This window comes from Bombina bombina, chromosome 8 (assembly GCF_027579735.1).
Source record: "Bombina bombina isolate aBomBom1 chromosome 8, aBomBom1.pri, whole genome shotgun sequence".
Classification (NCBI taxonomy): Eukaryota; Metazoa; Chordata; class Amphibia; order Anura; family Bombinatoridae; genus Bombina; species Bombina bombina.
In genome coordinates, this window is record NC_069506.1 from 11,699,437 (window position 1) to 11,724,485 (window position 25,049).

The 25,049-nt window shown below is 38.9% G+C and overlaps 1 protein-coding gene across 5 annotated transcripts in view; it reads right to left on the reverse strand.

Moving 5' to 3' along the window:
* The window catches only part of NCAM1 (neural cell adhesion molecule 1), a 479,250-nt gene that overhangs the window by 101,721 nt on the left and 352,480 nt on the right, over window positions 1–25,049 (reverse strand). For all 5 annotated transcript variants that reach the window (XM_053690128.1, XM_053690125.1, XM_053690126.1 and 2 more), the window contains exons 9-13: window positions 10,804–10,954; window positions 6,751–6,935; window positions 5,616–5,712; window positions 4,812–4,982; window positions 4,098–4,229 (exon numbers count right to left, since the gene is read on the reverse strand). In XM_053690128.1, the coding sequence (XP_053546103.1) occupies window positions 4,098–4,229; window positions 4,812–4,982; window positions 5,616–5,712; window positions 6,751–6,935; window positions 10,804–10,954 (736 nt within the window). The remainder of the gene's footprint in view (window positions 1–4,097; window positions 4,230–4,811; window positions 4,983–5,615; window positions 5,713–6,750; window positions 6,936–10,803; window positions 10,955–25,049) is intronic.

The window sequence follows — 25,049 nt, forward strand, 5'->3', positions numbered from 1 at the left end:
TGTGAGTGCAGCTCCTGCTTTGTATCATGCACCCTAACCTGTAGCACTTTATACAGCTGTATCACTGATCTGTGAGTACAGCTCCTGCTTTGTATCATGCGCCCTAACCTGAAGCACATTATACAGCTGTATCACTGATCTGTGAGTACAGCTCCTGTTTTGTATCATGCACCCTAACCTGAAGCACTTTATACAGCTGTATCACTGATCTGTGAGTACAGCTCCTGCTTTGTACCATGCACCCTAACCTGCAGCACTTTATACAGCTGTATCACTGATCTGTGAGTACAGCTCCTGCTTTGTATCATGCGCCCTAACCTGAAGCTCTTTATACAGCTGTATCACTGATCTGTGAGTACAGCTCCTGCTTTGTATCATGCGCCCTAACCTGAAGCTCTTTATACAGCTGTATCACTGATCTGTGAGTACAGCTCCTGCTTTGTATCATGCACCCTAACCTGCAGCACATTATACAGCTGTATCACTGATCTGTGAGTACAGCTCCTGCTTTGTATCATGCACCCTAACCTGAAGCACTTTATACAGCTGTATCACTGATCTGTGAGTACAGCTCCTGATTTGTACCAGGCACCCTAACCTGCAGCACTTTATACAGCTGTATCACTGATCTGTGAGTACAGCTCCTGCTTTGTATCATGCACCCTAACCCGAAGCACATTATACAGCTGTATCACTGATCTTTGAGTACAGCTCCTGCTTTGTATCATGCACCCTAACCTGAAGCACTTTATACAGCTGTATCACTGATCTGTGAGTACAGCTCCTGCTTTGTATCATGCACTCTAACCTGAAGCACTTTATACAGCTGCATCACTGATCTGTGAGTGCAGCTCCTGCTTTGTATCATGCGCCCTAACCTGCAGCACTTTATATAGCTGTATCACTGATCTGTGAGTACAGCTCCTGCTTTGTACCATGCACCCTAACCTGCAGCACTTTATACAGCTGTATTACTGATCTGTGAGTGCAGCTCCTGCTTTGTATCATGCACCCTAACCTAAAGCATTTTATACAGCTGTATCACTGATCTGTGAGTACAGCTCCTGCTTTGTATCATGCACCCTAACCTGAAGCACTTTATACAACTGTATCACTGATCTGTGAGTACAGCTCCTGCTTTGTATCATGCACCCTAACCTGCAGCACTTTATACAGCTGTATCACTGATCTGTGAGTACAGCTCCTGCTTTGTATCATGCGCCCTAACCTGCAGCACTTTATATAGCTGTATCACTGATCTGTGAGTACAGCTCCTGCTTTGTACCATGCACCCTAACCTGCAGCACTTTATACAGCTGTATTACTGATCTGTGAGTGCAGCTCCTGCTTTGTATCATGCACCCTAACCTGCAGCACTTTATACAGCTGTATCACTGATCTGTGAGTACAGCTCCTGCTTTGTATCATGCACCCTAACCTGAAGCACTTTATACAGCTGTATCACTGATCTGTGAGTACAGCTCCTGCTTTGTATCATGCACCCTAACCTGAAGCACTTTATACAGCTGTATCACTGATCTGTGAGTACAGCTCCTGCTTTGTACCATGCACCCTAACCTGAAGAACATTATACAGCTGTATCACTGATCTGTGAGTACAGCTCCTGCTTTGTATCATGCACCCTAACCTGCAGCACTTTATACAGCTGTATTACTGATCTGTGAGTACAGCTCCTGCTTTGTATCATGCACCCTAACCTGAAGCACTTTATACAGCTGTATTACTGATCTGTGAGTACAGCTCCTGCTTTGTATCATGCACCCTAACCTGAAGCACATTATACAGCTGTATCACTGATCTGTGAGTACAGCTCCTGCTTTGTATAATGCACCCTAACCTGCAGCACTTTATACAGCTGTATCACTGATCTGTGAGTACAGCCCCTGCTTTGTATCATGCACCCTAACCTGCAGCACTTTATACAGCTGTATCACTGATCTGTGAGTACAGCTCCTGCTTTGTATCATGCACCCTAACCTGAAGCACTTTATACAGCTGTATCACTGATCTGTGAGTATAGCTCCTGTTTGTATCATGCACCTTAACCTGAAGCACTTTATACAGCTGTATCACTAATCTGTGAGTACAGCTCCTGCTTTGTATCATGCACCCTAACCTGAAGCACATTATACAGCTGTATCACTGATCTGTAAGTACAGCTCCTGCTTTGTATCATGCACCCTAACCTGAAGCACTTTATACAGCTGTATCACTGATCTGTGAGTACAGCTCCTGCTTTGTACCATGCACCCTAACCTGAAGCACATTATACAGCTGTATCACTGATCTGTGAGTACAGCTCCTGTTTTGTATCATGCACCCTAACCTGAAGCACTTTATACAGCTGTATCACTGATCTGTGAGTACAGCTCCTGCTTTGTATCATGCACCCTAACCTGAAGCACTTTATACAGCTGTATCACTGATCTGTGAGTACAGCTCCTGCTTTGTATCATGCACCCTAACCTGAAGCACTTTATACAGCTGTATCACTGATCTGTGAGTACAGCCCCTGCTTTGTATCATGCACCCTAACCTGAAGCACATTATACAGCTGTATCACTGATCTGTGAGTGCAGCTTCTGTCACAGGCTGTGAGAATACCTGAGCTACAAGATGGCCGCCCCAGTACAAAGAGGCGGAGCTTCCATATCTGGCACTTTTAAGTTATTAAAGCAGGAGAACTGATTTGTAAAGAGCTGCAGGAACACAATGAGATCATAGTGAATAGTTACTATTATTTTGTAGTTGTGCAGAGCAATTTAATGTCCCTTTAAGTAATAAAAGGAAAAGTGAGCAAAACAATTATAAGTACGTTTTATTTTATTTTTTAAAATGCTTAATTAAAGATGAAATACCCCTTCAATACAGCAATATGGCTTCCTATTGTGCCTTTTGGCAGTTTTGTATCTCCTGCATTAAACAGTATTGCAGTCCCTACCATACGCTAATCAATCCATAGTACAGTTTATCCTATTGATCCTGTGCAAGCACAAACAGCACGAGAAATGTCTGACAGTTATTTTCTCCAGTTTCAGTTGTTACTTTTGACACTTCTGAACATTGTTTTTTGTTTACAAAAAAATTGACTTTATCCCAGTTAAATAACAGAAATAAAAATTGCAGCTGTGATATCATACGTCTCAAAAATAAAAACATATTTATAAAGACCAGTGCAAAAAGCATATATGGTGAAGTGGTTATTTTTCAAACACACGCTGTTATCATGGTATGCGTTTGTGTTTTGACAAAAAGTAATTTATAGCACAGTGTGCTTGATAAATCCAGGGATACGCAGATCAATATTGCTATTTCTTATAAGAAATATGATTGCAAAATATATCCTGTTAAATTACTGCTTGGTTTGTGATTTATTAGGGCTTCAACAGTGTAGGATTTCAACAGCAAACAAAAAACAAAACGGAAAGTAAAATATATTGCTAGTCATTTTTCAGAGTCAGTCACCTTGATTTGGTTCCTACTGCATAGTGAGGATAAAAACATGATTTACTAGAATCAAGAAATCATTGTAATGTTCTATTATTTGCATTTTAGTTTCTAAAACTGAATATAATATTCCGAAGAAACAAATTTAACGTCCATTCATTGTATCATTAAATTACAGAAAACAACAGTGTACAGTTTGAATCACTTTTTGGCAGTTTTAGCTCAACCCTAGAATTTATAAATTGTCCCTAAATTAGTCCCTTTTGGCTGTGGATGAATATTGACCCCTATTTAATTATAAGTATTTCAATAGACAATTAATATTCAACAAAAAAAAATTATATTTGGTCTTAAAGCAAGTAGATTGACAATTACATGCATTTAATCACAGTGCTGCATAATAAAATATAATATTTTGCAATCTAATCTATGTGATATAATAATAATAATACATTATTGCATGAAAATGTATATATAACTTTTGGTTTATCAGTATTGGAAGTGTTACTATAAATATTACTGGAATATTCCGCATTGTTCAGACACTCACTTTACTGTATAGTTTTGTAAAATAATCGCACAAGTTATTTAGGACAGAGCGGGAAGGGAAGCTCTGTGTGTTTACTTACGGACAGGCTGGGTTGTGAACGCGTAAGGTGCAGTGTACTCTCCGAGTCCCTTTCCATTGATTGCCGCCAGTCTCATCAAGTACGATGTCTGAGGCTTTAATCCAGTTAGCATTGTTATATAATCAGCGCTCACTGCAATGTCAGAGAAAGAGACGGCAGTTACATTGAGTTTGGCAAACCACAGTAACATAAATCATAATATCAATAAAAAGACTGATCTTGAATTACACATCATATGGGGCAATCAGTATTGTGCTGCATTGTATGTCCATGTCTGCACACTTACAGAGGAGGTGTAGGGCGAGAGTGGCACCCGCCCAGAGGGTCACGCACTTTGGGTAGCCTTGCAGCTTCTGATGTGGAGGTGCAATGTACATCCTGTATTTAGTTTATCAAGACATGTTTATAATATCAGGATGCGTGATATAGTGTTATTCTTTATATAGGTAACATTGTTGGGAATGGGGTGGGGCATACAGGGAGCAGGACATTAAGGGGGAGGGAAATAAGGGTGCTGGGCTAAGGGGCTCCACGAATGTGTCTTGCCAAGGGTCCCGTAAATGCTAAGATTGGCTCTGGGAATGGGTGACCAGAATTTATGATAATAGCTTAAAGGGTTAAGTTATTACAATCAGACTAATTTGATTTAGATCATACTAATGTAGCACAGAAAAAAAAGGAAAACAAAATAGAGACTATGTGCTCAGTACTTACCTTCCTTTGCATTGTACAGTACAAAAGACCATCTCTCATCTCTCACATTTCTCCACTCTGCCCGATACTTGAGGATGGGCACACCCCCTGTGGCATCTGGCTCATCAAACTCAACCATAGCCGAGCTGGAGTAAGGTTCTATATTTTTAATGGATGGTGAGGAAGGCGTATCTGTTAAATGAGAATGTGAGAAACTCTGTCAAGTATCTCAGTGACGCACTATATGTTGTTTTTTTTGCATGAAATGATAATAATCTGTTTAAACAGGAAATGCATGTTTGTGCACAATGTATCCGTAGAAACAGATTCCTTACTGGTTCATAAAGACAACCCTCATAAGTGGTGTGTCATGGGTAGGGTTAGACATGTTGTGGGTGGGTTAGGCATGTTATGGTGGGGTTAAGCATGTCACTGATGGGTTAGGCGTGTTATGGGTGGGGTTAGGCATGTCACTGGTGGGTTATGCGTGTTATAGGTGGGGTTAGGCATGTCACTGATAGGTTAGGCGTGTTATGGGTGGGGTTAGGCATGTCACTGGTGGGTTATGCGTATTATAGGTGGGGTTGGGTGTGTCATAGGAGGGGTGAGTTATGTCATGGGTGGCTTAGGCATCTCATTGGTGGGGTTAGGCATATTATGGGTGGGGTTAGGTGTGTCATGTTTGGAGTTGGGCAGTCACTTGAAGGGAAAAATGCAGGAGGCTCAGTAAAACAGGACAATGCAATGTAAAATGAACAAATGACATATATGAAGGAGAGTTATGTAGAATCACTATGAGTTGGTTTGATAACTACTGTAGCTCACCTGCTTGCACAAGGATAAACTCAGCAGACTCCTGGCCAATGCGGTTTACAGCTGTACAATTGTAGTTCCCAAAGTCATTTTCTGAATCAGGATTGACCTGGTGATGCAATTAAATGATACATAATAAACTTGCTAGATCTACAAACACATACAAACATAATCAGCTCCATTTATCAAACTGGATGTACAGCTTGGTACTGGGTCCATCATGTGAACCTACAAATACAAGTCATCTCAAGCTCATATGTGCGGGAGGATAGACAAGTCCTGCTCTTATGCAACTTCTAGTGCAACTGGTCGTACTGGGCTGTACACGCTTGTACAATGTTAAATGCATAGCACCTTGCAAGCCCCAGAGGATGGACAGGTTCTCCGACAGGGAACCATGCTTGTCCATATGCTGTTAAATGGAACTTAATATATAGGTATGGCTTTCTTTAAATGAAATGCTTTTAGAGTAACTCTATCCTTCACCACACATTTGCAAAACATTTTTATGGTCTTTAAATGTACTGTACGGGAGTTGACTTTGAAGAAATGTGGTTCCTATACTTTATTTTCAGACAAAATAGACCGACCATTCTTGTCTTTAATTTCTAACTAATGGAATCTAACCTTACACTTTAATTTCCACCCATAACCTTTAGAATCAAAATCTTGCGCCTTGGATATCATATAAGCAGGTTTTGGGTAAAGAGGTGTTTGGTTTTTCACTTAAAATTGCATGCAGGGTCTGGAATGCAAAGAGCTTATGCTGTAAATTCTATTTTCTGAACTTTTAAACATGAGCATAATCAGTGAGTATATATCACAATTAGCCAATCAGCCAGTCAGCATTAGTTGGAATTACAAAGTGATAACAGTGAATTCCGGTAATTGTAATATAAATGTATCTTTCACTACACGCTTTTTCCAGCAAATTTGACCTGTTTAACTTAAATACTGGTATTTCATATGAAGGATACAACACTTTTGAGTACAATGTGTCTTTAAATATTGATATCTGTATTTTTTTGCTTTTGCATACATACACAGGCTCACAAGTTCAGACACAACTGGGGGGTATATAGGCAAAGCACCCTACATAAGTGTACTCAAGGGAATCTCAAGAAGGTAAAGTGAAGACCAATCTCACCTCAAGGTAGCTGGCAGATGCAGTTTTGTGTATCTTGATGTTGCTATAGTTGGAGCTTGGCAGAAGCTGCCCATCTCTGAACCAGGAGACCACAGCATTGGGATAAGCAAGGACATCACAGGTGATATTGACAGGATTCCCCTCCCAGGTGTAAAACACTACTGGACCCTGGATCTTAGGGGCATCTAAAAAAGAAAACAAAATCCCCATATTAGTACTAGTTTTTGTCTCTGGTATTTGGTCCCTCATGAGAAAGGCATAGAGAAAACTGTCATAATTATCATAATGTATCTTGCAGCAGAACAAGCTCAGTTAGGTATAAGTAGTTAGAGGGACACTCAAGTCAACATTAAACTTTCACAATTCAGATAGAGCAGCAATTTTAAACAACTTTCCAATTTAAAATGTGCACAGTCTTTTTATATTTACACTTTCTGAGTCACCAGCTCCTACTGAGCATGTGCAAGAAGTCTCAAAATATATGTGTATGCATTTGTGATTGGCTGATGGCTGTCACATGATAAAGAAGTAGTGGAAATAGACATAACTTTGAAATTTGCCAGAAAAAAATAATCTACTACTGATTTGAAGATCAGACTAAGGGGTAGATTTATTAAGCAGCGGATGCTGCAATCTACCCCCAAAGTTTCCAGCTCGCCGGAAACAGAAGTTAACCCTTTGGGGCCCATTTATCAAGCAACGAAAGGAGCTTGTGGGCCCGTGTTTCTGGCGAGTCTTCAGACACGCCAGAAACAGCAGTTATGAAGCAGCAGTCACAAAGACCGCTGCTCCATTACCTGTCCGCCTGCTCTGATGAGGCGGACAGGAATCGCCGGAAATCAACCCGATCGAGTACGATCGGGTTGATTGACACCCCCCTGCTGGCGGCCCATTGGCCGCGAGACTGCATGGGGCGGCAATGCACCAGCAGCTCTTGTGAGCTGCTGGTGCAATGCTAAATACGGAGAGCGTATTGCTCTCCGCATTTAGCGAAGTCTTGCGGACCTGATCCGCACTGTCGGATCAGGTCCGCAAGACCTTTGATATATAGGCCCCTTTGAGTGCTAAGCAATTTGCCACCTGAGTGCTAAGCTGGATTTGAGGGTTTTTAAAAAAAACAATAAAAAAATATTTACATATATATATATTTTTTCTGATCCCCAAGACTTATACCGTTGGAAAGGTTAGGCGATTACCTTTCCAACGGTAGGTCTTGAGGGTCTGTAGCTGCTGAGATACAGGCTTCTAAGCAGCATGCCCCCATTTCCCTATACTGTCCATTGTAATTTTTCAATGAAGTTGCGTGGTGACGTCATCATGTCATTGCACGTGATGTCACAGCGCAAAACATGAAGCCCCAGGGATTCCTATCACTATACAGGCACAATCGCCGGGGTGGGAGTCGATAGGAGCCCCCAGATTGCCCTCAAGTTGGGTGAGTGCTAGCGATGGCTCTGAGCTGTCGTTAGCACCTGACTGGGAAAATTTGTGACGGGTCAGAGCCGTCATAAGCACTCAAATGGGTTAAGAAGCAAAGGTTGGGATACGATTCAGATATTATTGGGATGATTGACACCCCCTGCTAGCGGCCAATCGGCTGTGAATGTGCGGGGGGCGGCATTGCACAAGCATTTCACCAGAAATGCTTGTGTAATGATAAATGCCGACAGCGTATGCTAGTGGAATGCAAAAAGAAGTTTTTCGAACATATATATAATACATGTAGTGTGTTGCTTATTTTCATTGCCAATTACATGCAAATGAATGCACATTTATTTGCACAATCATTTTTATGTAGACAAATATATATGTTGGATGGCCTTGCAATTTATACTCCAATATAGCCCTGTTTTAAAGGGACATTAAACCCAAAATTGTTCTTTCAAGATTAAGATACAGAATACAAATTTAAACAACTTTCTAATTTACTTCACTAAAGTTAGTGCAGGTCCTGGGACTCAAGAACATTAAAATGGCAGGTTAGTCTAAATTGCTATAAATTTTACAATCAATAAAAAAGTCACTTTTTAAAAAAGTGACATTACATTGATATATAAAATTATTAATCCCCTTATCTATAAAAGTAAAAAAACTAGAATTGGTTTAAAATGATTATTTGGGAAACAATGAGATCTTGTGTTGGCTGTTCCTAATATAGAACTGTATAACTTGGTATTCCTAGACAAATTTGAATCAGAATCATTAGATTGTTAGATTTGGACCATTTTTCTACCAAAGGGGATCAAAAACACCAATATTTTGAGAGATTTCATAATTGCCTGAACAACATCAAAATCATTTAAATAAATTTATTTTTCAATTATTGGAAGATGTATGCAAAACAGTTAAGTCATTTGAGAATTGCAAACAAGAATTTGATCTACCAAATAAAGACCTCTTAGCCTATATACAGGCAGGACATTACTGTACTGAATTATTACAATCATATGTTCAATCACCCAATGACAATACTAGATAAATATAAAAAAAGAAAAACGTTTTCTTATTTATTACAGTTTATCTTTAATTGAGGAAAGTAAAAAAAAACAACTCAATTCTGTCAAGGTGGAGAAAGGACACTTAAGAAGTTAAATGTGTTAAACATTTATTTCTAAAAGCTAACATAATCCATTCTTTTTAGATCAGCCCTTTAATACTAAAGATACTGGATTTTGGAGTAAACACATTGGACGGAAAATTAATTTCAACAGTGAAAAAAAGGAGACAAAAAGGAGACAAGTGACTGTTGGTTTCTGAATATAATAATCCTTTTAAGCAGGAAGAGCTACTGAAGGAGTGGAAATCCCAGAAGGAAATTAAGTTACAAAATTGATTTAATAATTTTAGAGAGCAGTGAATTTGCAATTTAACAGAGAGAAATTATTTTTAAAAAAAATGGGGAGAGCATATAAAATCTTTAGTGATTGAAGTACAAAAACAACTGGTGAGGTCTTTTGTGCATACAAGTTATACCTCTAAAAAAAAGAAAATGGCTGTGCATAAGGGGGGGGGCAATTGAGAAGGAAAACAGAGAATAATTATCTCTCTTTTAAAAAAAAAAAATATTTATATATTTTAAAAAAATATATATATATACTCCCCCACACACACACACACCCTATTTTTGTCAGGTGAGTGATTATACTGTAACACTGAAGTTACAGGATTATTATTTTTTTTTATTATTATTTTCCTCTCTCTTACAAGATTATCTAATTAAGCAATATAGGATGGTAATTCATTATTTGCCTTCTCTTCCCTTCTTTTGTTTGGTTGAAATGCAATAATTTGAAAGATAGAAATTGTAGTATTTAATATTAGTATATGTAAAATATAATAATTAAACTTTATTTAGGGAATCTTTGTATATCGTTTTTGTCGGTATTTTAAAAAAAGTTTATTTATATATATATATATATAGTAACAAGGGAGAGCACTCTGACTCAGTATATCAACTGCCAGGGTACTAGTGTAATTAAATATAGCTGAACACAAAACTGGCATTCGCTGGTCTTTCCAAAAATATCTTTTACTGTGAAAGTAGTGACGTTTCGGGGACAAAGTATCTGTAAAGGTCTAAGGAAGGGGATACTTTGTCCCCGAAATGTCACTACTTTCACAGTAAAAGATTTTTTTGGAAAGACCAGCGAGTGCCAGTTTTGTGTTCAGCTATATATATATATATATATATATATATATATATATAACATTTTGTGTGATGTTTTTATTACTTGAATGACACGTGTATATTATGCATAAGGATTGCTATGATTTAGTTGTATTGCTGTAAAATGCAATATTGTAATTCTATTATTTAAACCACAATTAAAAAAAGTTAATTATTTTGATTTTATACCTTCAATTTCTTCTTCCCATCCCAACAAATAAGCCAAATGCTATCTGGAACTTAAAGACTCTGTATTCCATCAAATTCATGAGGGTGTAACATTTCATCTATATACTTGCAGAAAATAGCAGTCCAATTTCTCAACAGAATAGCGGTTTCTTATGGTAAAAAACACACACACAAAAATAAATAATAAAAGCTCTTACACTGAACTTCGAAGTACATTGCTTGTGTGTCCTGTCCAATAGCATTGCTTGCGATGCAGAAGTACTCGCCGGCGTCTGTGTACTGGATGTCTTTCAGGGTGAGAGAGGACATTCTAATGTGACCGTTGACAACAATACGTCCATCCAGTGTCTGGTGAGAGATTGTTATCAATATATAAATGACCAATGTGCAGAAGGTGCAATAGTGTAACAGGCAGGTGGTATAGATTACAAGTAACATATTTACACTGTTTTTACAGATACACAAAGGGTAGATTTACAGACGTTAGCCCCACTAGGTTGAGAATATATAGAGATAACTTTATCTAACACTATATGTCATTCTATTTCCTTCACCATGTTTACATACCATAAACCCTTAAAGAAGCTCATAGCAGACCGCCATTGGCCTACAAGTTACTATATTCACAAGTTCCAGTTGTGTTAATAAAGGTAGCAGGTTACATATAGGATCTATATAAGTCTAAACTGATTTATAGCTATTCTTATGTCTTACAAAGTAGGTTTGATCATATAAGGATCAACATGGTCATCAGTTGACATAAGTCTTTATGAACTATGCAATACTGAGTAATGTGACATCGTAATTATATATAAGGCTTGTAAATAACACAATTTTGTAAACGTAACAAAGAATTCATACTTTATACACAAGTATGTCTGATGCTAAACATAAAAATTATTCTACCTGACAGTTAACATTCAACCTCTAGTTTAATTCTGCATTAAGCAGTTTACATTGTGGTGTTAGAAATTGAGACCTCTGTGTTTATAGCATGTTGTCATCAGTACTTAGCCAAGAAACACAAAATGTGACAAAAAATTACAGTGGCTGATGTTATAACAGAAGTGAAGTTTCTTAAATTGATGGTAAACTTTATCTAACCAAATGCCATATATGTAATCTTTACCATTAAAAAAAGTATATGAGTATTATTATTATTTTATCCATGAAAAGGGTTAAATCTGTGCCTATAGTAATGTTTCTATTACAATGTTATGCCGGCCCACTGGGATGAACTTTTTTTTTAATGAGAATTCCAATAAACATCCAATCAGTGTGTGTGTCATAAGACACTCTTGAAGTCTAGCACTTTGAAAGCCCTTAGGAAGCCTATGTAGAGAGTGGGTGGTCCAATCAGTGTGTGTGTCATAAGACACTCTTGAAGTCTAGCACTTTGAAAGCCCTTAGGAAGCCTATGTAGAGAGTGGGTGGGACCAGTCTCTATGTCACAGCCTAGGCAAAAGAGGAAATTAAGGGGGGCAGAGGACAGACAATATCAAGTAGGTTTATAAATCTTGTATTATAAAATTATATAAATAATTATGTGGTTTGCTTGTACATTTATATACTTTTTCATTGCAACATTCTTAAAGACTGAAATTTACCATCACTTTAAAGTATAAGTAGATGGTTTAAGGGCATAAATGTAAAAACATCACTATAAATAATGAAAAAAGTAGGTATGTAAATAGAGACTCAATAATGCTGCTGTTAGTTTTCTGGAAAACACTGAAAGTTCTATTGTCTCCTGTTTTTCACTGCCCTCTGAATAAGCACATCAATGCATTACACAGGTACAGGTTACGGATTGGCTGCCTACATGTTCCCAGCCAATAGGAAGCCCGCACTTGACTAATACAAAGAAGCACACATTGAGATGGTAGTAAAAACCCAGAGGCAGTTGTATCCTCCCAATTCTCCAGAAGACAAATGGCTGCAATTTGTTTAAGATACAAGAGTTTTTATGCCTTTTATCTTCATTATCTGTAGTGCAGTTAAGGGACTTTTAAGCCCCTTCAGTAAACAGGAGAAACTACTGTGATCTAATTTTATTATCCATAATAACAATAACATTACATTTCATTTGTGTTAAATAATAATATTAGTATTACCTATATATTAGGCATGTGCATGGAAGAAAATGTATTTTCGGATGAAAATAATATTCCGAATATTCGAGGAAATTAGTTTCCCTGAATATTCATTGCCTTCACTATTCGGTTTTAATTTAGTTTATAATGAAACAAAAATCTAATTTATGTTAAACATTTACATTCGTTTTGTTAAACAAATGTAAATATTTCAAAGCAACATACTTACCCTAACACTTTCTAGAGAGCCCGCTAACCCGATCCTCTTCTTGCCAGAGCCCTGGCCGCGCTAACAGGAAGCGTAGACGTTTGGCTCCCAGAACCTGCCCTAAAATTAGTGCAGGTCCTGGGTGTCGAACACTCTAAGCCTCCTGTTACTGCGGCCAGGGACCTGGCAAGAAGAGGATCGGGTTAGCGGGCTCTCCGGAGCACATTAAAGTAAGTATAAAGCCTTAAAAATCTATGTAAAGGAAACAAATAAATACTGATATATTTCATCAATATTTTTTCAATTTCTTTAAATTTTGCTGGTGCATTGATTCTGATATTTGTTTTAATTTATTGCAAGAAAACTCAGGGTGCTTATTATACAAGCCATAGACTGTTAATCAACAACTATTACTAACCAACCTAATGACACTTAGTTTATAAACCTCAAAATTATAAAAGATGGTATTGGCCTTTTCAGGATTGGAACGTGTGACCATGAGGTTTTTTTTAAGAAGTTCTGAAGTTGGACAATCAATATCACTGGCCCAATTTAGTAATGGTTACATGCCATTCTGACTATATCTTATCAGTTCTATAGTAAGTTGATGATGATCTAGTTTTATTTTGTTGTATATGGTAGATGTTGTGTTTCAACTTCCCTCAATCATATGAAATATTTTCTTTTACATACTGGAACACACAGGTATATTTGTTTAATTAAATGCATATGTATGTATTTACCATCACATAAATGAACACACATCTGAGATGGGGGGAGGTATTATTGGCATATTAGTTAAATGCATATAAGTTGCTGTGGAAGCCATGGTGTCCTAGGGTTATCCTAAGAAGACCATAAAAGAGGATGGAATGTGACTTCCTCAGAATAAAGCACTGGATATTACCCAACATGTCTACATTAATACTTTTTAGAATTAGAATGGCATTCTAGGATGATATTGATTAAAAAAGCTCAACACAACTGCACAGTGTGAAGGAGCAAAACCCTCCTAATTGAGTTTTTTTGTTACATCATAGGGTATTTGCTATCCAGGTGAGACTGAGCTTCTAAAGAACAGGGACACTAGACTTATGTTGTTATTGAGCTCAGGTGTAGAACCTGACCCTATATTACATGTAAAGTACAATATACTATATATTTAGATGCAAATAAATATTTATTAATACAAAGCTGGTCATGCATTTATATAGAGAGTGTTAGTCTTGGATAGAAAAAATGTAAAATACCTCTTTCTTCCTGGGTCCAACAGAGATGTATTACTTTTTTATTTTTTATAATCTGTGTTTTGTTCACTTTATACTAAAAGCGAGACAATATGAAAATTGGAGACATTTTTTTATAGAATCTATACAGACTTTTTAGAACCAGAAATGTTTATTCAAATAGACCTAATATATAATAACATTAAATAACAGGGATTTAAGGCTTTTTGCTCATATGAAACAGCACATTAGCCCAATATGCTTTCCTTAGGACATTATGCATTATTTATATATTTATGTCATGTTAACCTGCACCGGCGAGTGAAAAAAACGGTAATCTGCTACTGTGTCATAAACTGTTGTCAGTATCATTATCAACACGGGGATTTAAGATTATTTAGAGCCAGTTTACAAAGAATTTCACAAATTTTAGAAACTAAATATTTCTCACAACCAAAAATGAAAAAAAAAAATCTATATAAAATATATAGATAATACTTCTTCTGCCAGAATATTGGGACAGATTTTGCATGAGGGTTGAGTTTATATTATATGAGATAACTTCATTCTGCAAAACATGGTTATTCACTAACATAAGGTGGAACAAGCTTGGTTGGTGGTGATGAAGAGGTGTTGGCCATTATAGACTACTTAGTAAAAAAAAGAGTATTCTGTTAAACAAAATACGGCATAACCCATAAGCACGTTCTTACATTGTTAGGCAAAAATACTTAGAGAGGGTGAAAACATTTGTTTGCCCTCTATAATGTATCATATTTTATATTATTATTTTTATCATTTATTTGTAGAGCACCAACAGATTCTGCAGCACTATACAAATTGCTTAAAATCACTTTATATTAAAGGTACAGTCGAGCTATCCAATTTACTTCTGTTATCGATTTTGCTTAGTTCTATTGGTATCATTTGTTAAAGAGTAACTCTAGGGGGCCGATTTATCATGTGTCAATGATAAATGCTGACAGCATACTCTGTCTGCATTTATCATTGCACATGCATTTAACTAGAAATGCTTGTGCAATACCGCCCCCTGCACATTCTGGGCCAATTGGCCGCTAGCAGGGGGTGTCAATCAACTTGATCTTATGCGATCGGGCAGATTGCTGTCCGCTGCCTCAGAGATGGTGGACGAGTTAAGGAACAGCAATCTTAAGACCGCTGCTTCTTAACTTCTGTTTCCGGCAAGCACGGAAAAAGAGGCATTGGGGCTGATACTGAGTTTGTTAAATCGGCCCCTTAGGGTCTAATGATCTAAATGTTGCCAGATCCGATGAGGTTTTTCTCCCTGACTCTCAGCGAGGCTGCCCTAGTGGAATTATCGTAAAAAAGGGGTAGTCCCTGCGAGTGGCGAGATGTCTCGTTATGAAAGTAATGGAGCTCTTGGATAGGGACACTTCGATCCATAGAGTGAAGTTAGAAGACAGCAGGGAGCACACTTTAAAAATTATCCCTTTCTGGTCCTACGTCTTTATATATCGGACAAAGGGTTTTACCGTTTGCAGACCAATGTCGGATATATTCCGACATGACTTTTCCACCCATGAGAGCTCAGCCCATACAGGGACGCTTCCAGGTAGCCTGGGAGGGGGCAGCACTTTTTGCAGCCTCTGTAAGAGTCTGACTCTGACTCCACTATCCAGTCCTCTCCTCACTCGCGTGTTCTTATGGAGTCTCCGGCCCCACCCGTGGCACGTCCTATCTTCCGTGTACTCACTGTGCTCCACCTCCCTCCGTTGCACACCACCTGACAAATGGAGTCTGAGTCTACCCACTACCAGCCTATATATATATATATATATATATATATATATATATATATATACATACATACATACATATATATATAAGCCTCCAAAAAAATGCACTCACAGGTCTTTTTGAAGTAAAGCAAGCAAAATCTGTTTTAATGGAACTTTTTCAGGGAAATCATCCCCTTCATCAGCATAACAAAATGTGTTAAACATGCATACCTTATATACACACTTGTGAAACAACAAATGACAAATACCTGTGTTCAATTCAGTGAAAGCACCAAACAATCGTGCTGGAACGCAAACTATGCGTTCCAAGGTGTGTAAACCGGAAGTGTTACAATCTAATGCACTTCCGGTGTGCTAATTCAAAGCAACAAATTACTAACGTATATTCGTAATGTAAATAAGCAAATAAACATTCACATTGGCTTAGCGTAAGCCTTCTATATATAATAAACAAACTAAGTAATGGCCTTTAACCCCTTAACGACTGAGGACGTGCAGGGTACGTCCTCAGAAAAAAGGCAGTTAATGCCTGAGAACGTACCCTGCACGTCCTCAGTGTGGAAAGCAGCTGGAAGCGATCCTGCTCGCTTCCAGCTGCTTTCCGGTTATTGCAGTGATGCCTCGATATGGAGGCATCCTGCAATAACCTTTTTAAGTCATCCGGTGCAGAGAGAGCCACTCTGTGGCCCTCTCTGCACCGGAGATCGGTGGCTACCTGCGTTGGTGGGTGGGAGCCGGACCGGGAGGCGGGTGGCGGCCATCGATGGCCATGTGGATCTGAAGGGGGGCGGGATCGTGGGCGGGGGTGGCTGGGGGCGCGCACGTGTGCGCGCGCGTGCACGGGAGGGTGGGGGCGGGCGCGTGCACGGGGAGGGAGCGGGTGGGAACCGCTACACTGCAGAAAATGGGGAAATAAAAAATATAATAAACAATAAAATCTAAACAATCAGCAAGGTGGTGGGGGTTTGTTTGTGGGGGGTGGGGGGTTGGGGGAAGCTACACTACAGAAAAAAACAAAAAAAACCCAAAAAAAGCACTTTTTATTGTAAACTGGGTACTGGCAGACAGCTGCCAGTACCCAAGATGGCCCCCAATAAGGCAGAGGGGAGGGTTAGAGAGCGGTTTTGGGGGGGGATCAGGGAGGTTGGGGGCTAAGGGGGGATCCTACACAGTAGCATATGTAAATATGCTAAAAAAAATTTCATTTTTTTTTAAAAACCCTTTTATTTTAGTACTGGCAGACTTTCTGCCAGTACTTAAGATGGCGGGGACAATTGTGGGGTGGGGGAGGGAAGGGAGCTGTTTGGGAGGGATCAGTGGGTGGGATGTGTCAGATGGGAGGCTGATCTCTACACTAAAGCTAAAATTAACCCTGCAAGCTCACTACAAACTCCCTAATTAACCCTTTCACTGCTAGCCATAATACACGTGTGAGGCGCAACAGGATTTAGTGGCCTTCTAATTACCAGAAAGCAACGCCAAAGTCATATATGTCTGCTATTTCTGAACAAAGGGGATCCCAGACAAGCATTTACAACCATTTGTGCCATAATTGCACAAGCTGTTTGTAAATGATTTCAGTGAGAAACCTAAAATTGTGAAAAATTTTACGTTTTTTTTAATTTGATCGCATTTGGCGGTGAAATGGTGGCATGAAATATACCAAAATGTGCCTAGATCAATACTTGGGGTTGTCTACTACACTACACTAAAGCTAAAATTAACCCTACAAGCTCCCTAAAAGCTCCCTAATTAACCCCTTAACTGCTGGGCATGATACACTTGTGGTGCGCAGTGGCATTTAGCGGCCTTCTAATTACCAAAAAGCAACGCCAAAGCCATATATGTGTGCTATTTCTGAACAAAGGGGATCCCAGAGAAGAATTTACAACCATTTATGCCATAATTGCACAAGCTGTTTGTAAATGATTTCAGTGAGAAACCTAAAGTTTGTGAAAAAATTTGTGAAAAAGTGAACAATTTTTTGTATTTGATCGCATTTGGCAGTGAAATGGTGGTATGAAATATACCAAAATTGGCCTAGATCAATACTTTGGGATGTCTACTAAAAAAAAATATATACATGTCAATAGATATTCAGGGATTCCTGAAAGATATCAGTGTTCTAATGTAACTAGCGCTAATTTTGGAAAAAAATGGTTTGGAAATAGCAAAGTGCTACTTGTATTTATGGCCCTATAACTTGCAAAAAAAGCAAAGAACATGTAAACATTGGGTATTTCTAAACTCAGGACAAAATTTAGAAACTATTTAGCATGGGTGTTTTTTGGTGGTTTTAGATATGTAACAGATTTTGGGGGTCAAAGTTAGAAAAAGTGTGTTTTTTTCCATTTTTTCCTCATATTTTATATTTTTTTTATAGTAAATTATAAGATATGATGAAAATAATGGTATCTTTAGAAAGTCCATTTAATGGCGAGAAAAACGGTATATAATATGTGTGGGTACAGTAAATGAGTAAGAAGAAAATTACAGCTAAACACAAAGACCGCAAAAATGTAAAAATAGCCTTGGTCCCAAACGGACAGAAAATGGAAAAGTGCTCTGGTCACTAAGGGGTTAAATAGCCTAACACACTTCAACTATTAGTCTATATATGTGACTGTGAGTGTACTGAGCTGGAGACGAAACCACATACAAAAACACTTACAGTTTTAGCATACATCGCCAATCTCTATAAAGATGTACCTGCAAGATATAGCTAACTGCATATTGATACTGTCATCACATCCCCACTATGCGAGCACAATACCGCACTTGATGTTGACAGTTGCTATGGTGGTTGCTATGGAGACAAGTGTAAACCTGTGCTGTCGTTAGGGGTCACTTTGCATACCAAATAAGGTCTGTCAGCTGTATCAAACCAATAAGCGTATGCATATACACTCCATATAAACTTCAACCCTGCAAACCATACTAGCAACCATCATCAGGGTAGTGGATGGCAGTGATATATTAAAATAGCGATATGTCTCTTACTCACTCGCTAACATAACACACTACGAATCAGATAAATTAAAATAAATCTACATCAATGTCTGTAACCAACATTAAAGAATATATGGCATTCAAGTTACAATCAACTGTCTCCCATCTGGTCTATACATTTATACTGGATCTTTGCTCCTAATGGTTCTACCTATTATTTATATTATGTATCAATCCTAAATACAAAATAACAAAATAGCGCAATAACATGTAAGGCTGCATTACTCATGTTCCCACATTTTGAACTTTTAATAGATTAAGTTATAGTCCTTATTTTTAGAGGTCTATGCCCCGTATTAGCCTCACTAATGTCCACTTTTACACAATCTTCAGCTCCTATTGATTTGGTGATATGAATGCCCTGGGCGTGATATGGTGATGTTGTTTCCCTTAGGTAGATCTGCTATTCCAACCATAAAAAGGCATATCACTTAACATATTACATCCAGTCCACCCCCTATACACTTGGGGAATAGGGATATATAGACCTATATAGATCTTGCAGTATCCATCCAGTGTAGATGGGGTACACCGCCCGGCCCGCCCATAAGTTAGATGTAGGAGAAAATTGTGTCCCACTCCCACTCAGGCCTTACTTAGACGGGAGGCAGAATGGATGTACCGGTTGGGCACGGTGTATCCAGGGGGTTTGAATTCACCAATCTAAATGAGCGCCTTAAAATCCGGATTTTAAGGCGCTCATTTAGATTGGAGACACAATCTAGTGGTACAGTCAGGGGTGTGGTGCACCTATACATGGGGCATGCTGGAGGTCAGGCCTCGTAGGAGGTAGATCTGCCAACATATACCCAAGTCCTGAATGGGAGTGGGACACAATGTATTCCTCTCCATTCAGGGGATAACACACTCACCGGGCAAGTTACCATTCTATTTTCTCCTATATCTAACTTATGGGCGGGCCGGGTGGTGTACCCCATCTACACTGGATGGATACTGCAACTTCTACATTGGTATATATATGGCTATTCCCCAAGTCTATAGGGGGTGGACTGGATGTAATATGTTAAGTGATATGCCTTTTTATGGTTGGAATAGCAGATCTACCTAAGGGAAACAACATCACCATATCACGCCCAGGGCATTCATATCACCAAATCAATAGGAGCTGAAGATTGTGTAAAAGTGGACATTAGTGAGGCTAATACAGGGCATAGACCTCTAAAAATAAGGACTATAACTTAATCTATTAAAAGTTCAAAATGTGGGAACATGAGTAATGCAGCCTTACATGTTATTGCGCTATTTTGTTATTTTGTATTTAGGATTGATACATAATATAAATAATAGGTAGAACCATTAGGAGCAAAGATCCAGTATAAATGTATAGACCAGATGGGAGACAGTTGATTGTAACTTGAATGCCATATATTCTTTAATGTTGGTTACAGACATTGATGTAGATTTATTTTAATTTATCTGATTCGTAGTGTGTTATGTTAGCGAGTGAGTAAGAGACATATCGCTATTTTAATATATCACTGCCATCCACTACCCTGATGATGGTTGCTAGCATGGTTTGCAGGGTTGAAGTTTATATGGAGTGTATATGCATACGCTTATTGGTTTGATACAGCTGACAGACCTTATTTGGTATGCAAAGTGACCCCTAACGACAGCACAGGTTTACACTTGTCTCCATAGCAACCACCATAGCAACTGTCAACATCAAGTGCGGTATTGTGCTCGCATAGTGGGGATGTGATGACAGTATCAATATGCAGTTAGCTATATCTTGCAGGTACATCTTTATAGAGATTGGCGATGTATGCTAAAACTGTAAGTGTTTTTGTATGTGGTTTCGTCTCCAGCTCAGTACACTCACAGTCACATATATAGACTAATAGTTGAAGTGTGTTAGGCTATTTAAAGGCCATTACTTAGTTTGTTTATTATATATAGAAGGCTTACGCTAAGCCAATGTGAATGTTTATTTGCTTATTTACATTACGAATATACGTTAGTAATTTGTTGCTTTGAATTAGCACACCGGAAGTGCATTAGATTGTAACACTTCCGGTTTACACACCTTGGAACGCATAGTTTGCGTTCCAGCACGATTGTTTGGTGCTTTCACTGAATTGAACACAGGTATTTGTCATTTGTTGTTTCACAAGTGTGTATATAAGGTATGCATGTTTAACACATTTTGTTATGCTGATGAAGGGGATGATTTCCCTGAAAAAGTTCCATTAAAACAGATTTTGCTTTACTTCAAAAAGACCTGTGAGTGCATTTTTCTTGGAGGATTATTTATTGCATTTCTGCACCCAGGCAGATGACTCTAGGAGGGTAACACTGTATTCTGGACTGCATTATACGTATATACACAATATATAATTAATTAGTACAAATTTCGATGTATTTTTTGCACATCCAGAGTACTTAAATTACGATTTACGCTGTGCATATGTAATATGTTTTATTAAACGAATTTTGGTGAAGAATTTTGCTACAATTTTTGATGCACCTTAACAATACATTTTTTACTGCATATTTTTGTGTGAATAGTTAAATTATTTGTTTTGTAACCTTTTTGGCATTACGATTTTAATTCTGCACTTTTGTATAGTCTGTGGGGCATATCTATCAGGCTTCAAATGGAGCTTGATGCCCGTGCTTCTGGCGAGCCTGCAGACTCGCCAGAAGCAGCAGTTATGAAGCAGCGGTCACAAAGACCGCTGCTCCATAACCTGTCCGCCTGCTCTGAGCCCGATCGGGTTGATTGACACCTCCCTGCTGGCGGCCGATTGGCTGTGAGTCTGCAGGGAGCGGCGTTGCACCAGCTGCTCTTGTGAGCTGCTGGTGCAATGCTGAATACGGAGAGCGTATTGCTCTGCGTATTCAGCGAGGTCTTGCGGACCTGATCCGCACTGTCGGATCAGGTCCGCAAGACCTTTGTTAAATAGAGGCCACTATCTTCTCCCCATATGAAAATGCAGTATACGCCCCTTAGCAAGACCCCCTGTGTTCAGAGGCTTTAGATCATTCCACCAGGGAAATAGAAGGACCGGCGAGTATTCTTTAATAATCAGCCCAGAGATCTTTAGGTCATCGGCCCTAGGTGAGCACAGGATTGTGCATGTGTCTTTAGTATTCATTGTTTACAACAAACATGTTTGCAAACACTGCTGCCATTGTCATCTACAGAGGTGTGAAAAATCCTAAACTTCTATTAGCCTACCCAGGTTTACTCTTCAACAAAGGATACCAAGAGGTAAAGCAAATTTGATTATAGAAGTAAAATGAAAATATGTTTAAACTTAAATGCTCTATCTGAATCATGAATGTTTAATGTTTACTGTCACTTTACTGTCACTATATTTCAGTCAATTTATTAACTTTTTTATTTTTTATATAAAATTCCCCCTGATTTTTTAGCAAAAAGATATCTGTGGAAAAAAAGATACCATCTCCCCTGACACTGGGTGCAAGAAAGAAATGTCTATACTATGGCACCCTATGCGTAGGGATTTGCAGGTGTCTGTTAATATCTGTTTGCTGAAGAGACTGTAAATAGTTCCACATTTATTTGGAAAAATCTAATGCAAGCATCAGTTGTTTTTTGCCCATATGAGTTGCCAGTAGCACGTCTCAGGGTCAGAGGGAATGCAGCAGGCAGTTATACGCTGCACTCATATAGTACTGAAGCTCCTGCAGTTTGAGCACTGGGGAGATAGACGCATAGGATTATTTTTATATCCTTGCTTATCCTACAGGTAATATTAGAGATGATACCACTGTGCAGTATAGGTATTATCTACAATAGCTCTAGAAAAAAACAAAATAATTCTCAGAATTCTCAAACTTTCATGATTTAAATAGAGCATGTCATTTTAAACAGCTTTCCAATTGACTTTTATCACCAATTTTCCTTTGTTCTTTTGGAATTCTTAGTTGAAAGCTAAACCTAGGAGGTTCATATGCTAATTTCTTAGACCTTGAAGGCCACCTCTAATCTATATGCTTTGACAGTTTTTCACCATTAGAGGGCGTTAGTTCATGTGTTTCATATAGATAACATTGAGCTCGTGCACATGAATTTACCGAGGAGTGAGCACTGATTGGCTAAAATGCAAGTCTGTCAAAAGAACTGAAATAAGGGGGCAGTCTGCAGAGGCTTAGATACAAGGTAATTACAGAGGTAAAACGTATATTATTATAACTGTGTTTGTTATGCAAAACAGGGGAATGGGTAATAAAGGGATTATCTATCTTTTAAAACAACAAAAAATCTGGTGTTGACTGTCCCTTTAAGAGAACTCTAGAAATGGGGACATTGTTAGGAAGGTTAACAAAAACTGTCTAACTAGTGATTAATACATTTATTGGGTGACAACAGTACAAGTTCAAAGTGATTTAATTGCAGGATTCTAACATAAAGAACAACTGTCAGATTGTTTAATTTTTTATTATTCTTACTTAACTTTATTTATGCAAAGAGTTATGTGTCCTAGTCATCCTTCCTTTTTCTGTAGGAACTAGTAATGTTAGGAGATATTCACTAATATGAGACTATTCTTTCCAATTTCTACAGAGAAGTGTTTGGGGTATCTAATTCCCTTTATAGAATTTTTTACTTGTCATAAGCTGTTGAAAAGGCAGCTTATGATAGTCCATCTGTCTGTCTGTCTATCATCTATCTATATATCTATCTGTCAGTTGGTCTGTCCGTCCCTCGATCTGTCAGTCTGTCCGTCCCTCTATCTGTCCATCTGTCTGTCCGTCCCTCTATCTATCTGTCAGTCTGTCTATCCCGCTATATATCTGTCAGTCTGTCTGTCGCTCTGTCAGTCTGTCTGTCCCTCTCTCAGTCTGTCAGTCCCTCTGTAAGTCTGTCCCTCTGTCAGTCTGTCCCTCTGTCAGTCTATCTGTCTGTCCCTGTCAATCTGTCTGTCTGTCCCTCTATCCATCTGTTAGTCTGTATGTCCCTCTGTCAGTCTGTCTGTCCCTATATCTGCCTGTCCCTTTGTCAATCTGTCTGTATGTCCTTCTGTCAGTCTGTCTGTCTGTCCCTCTATCCATCTGTCAATCTGTCTGTCTGTCTGTCCCTCTATCCATCTGTCAGTCTGTCCCTCTATCTATCTGTCAGTCTGTCTGTCCCTTTGTTAATCTGTCTGTATGCCCTTCTGTCAGTCTGTCTGTCTGTCCCTCTATCCATCTGTCAGTCTTTCTGTCTCTCTGTCAGTCTGTCTATCTGTCCCTCTATCTATCTGACAGTCTGTCTGTCCCTCTATCAGTCTGTCCCTCTGTCAGTCTGTCTGTCTCTCTATCTATCTGTCAGTCTGTCTGTCCCTCTGTCAGTCTGTCCCTCTATCTGTCTGTCCCTCTATCTATCTGTCAGTCTGTCTGTCCCTCTGTCAGTCTGTCTGTCCCTCTGTCAGTCTGTCTGTCCCTCTGTCAGTCTGTCCCTCCGTCCGTCTGTCTGTCTGTCTGTCTGTCTATCTATCTACAGGGTATTGTAAATCAAGAACACTTTCATTAATACATGCCTTGAAAAGTCTGTCTGTCCCTCTGTCAATCTGTCTATCTGTCTGCCCTCTATCCATCTGTCAGTCTGTCTGTCTCTCTGTCAGTCTGTCTGTCTGTCCCTCTATCTATCTGTCTGTCCCTCTGTCAGTCTGTCTGTCAGTCCCTCTGTTAGTCTCTCTGTATGTCCCTCTATCGGTCAGTCTGTCTATTTCTCTGTCAGTCTGTCTGTCCCTCTATCTATCTATCAGTCTGTCTGTCCCTCTATCTATCTATCTATCTATCTATCTGTCAGTCTGTCTGTCCCTCTGTCAATCTGTCCCTCCACCCGTCTGTCTGTCTGTCTATCTATCTATCTACAGGGTCTTGTAAATCAAGAACACTTTCATTAATACATGCCTTGAAAAGTCTGTCTGTCCCTCTGTCAATCTGTCTGTATGTCCCTCTGTCAGTCTATCTGTCTGTCCCTCTATCCATCTGTCAGTCTGTCTGTCTCTCTGTCAGTCTGTCCCTCTATCTATCTGTCTGTCTGTCCCTCTGTCAGTCTGTCCCTCTATCGGTCAGTTTGTCTATCCCTCTGTCAGTCTGTCTGTCCCTCTGTCAGTCTGTCTGTCCCTCTTTCAGTCTGTCTGTCCCTCT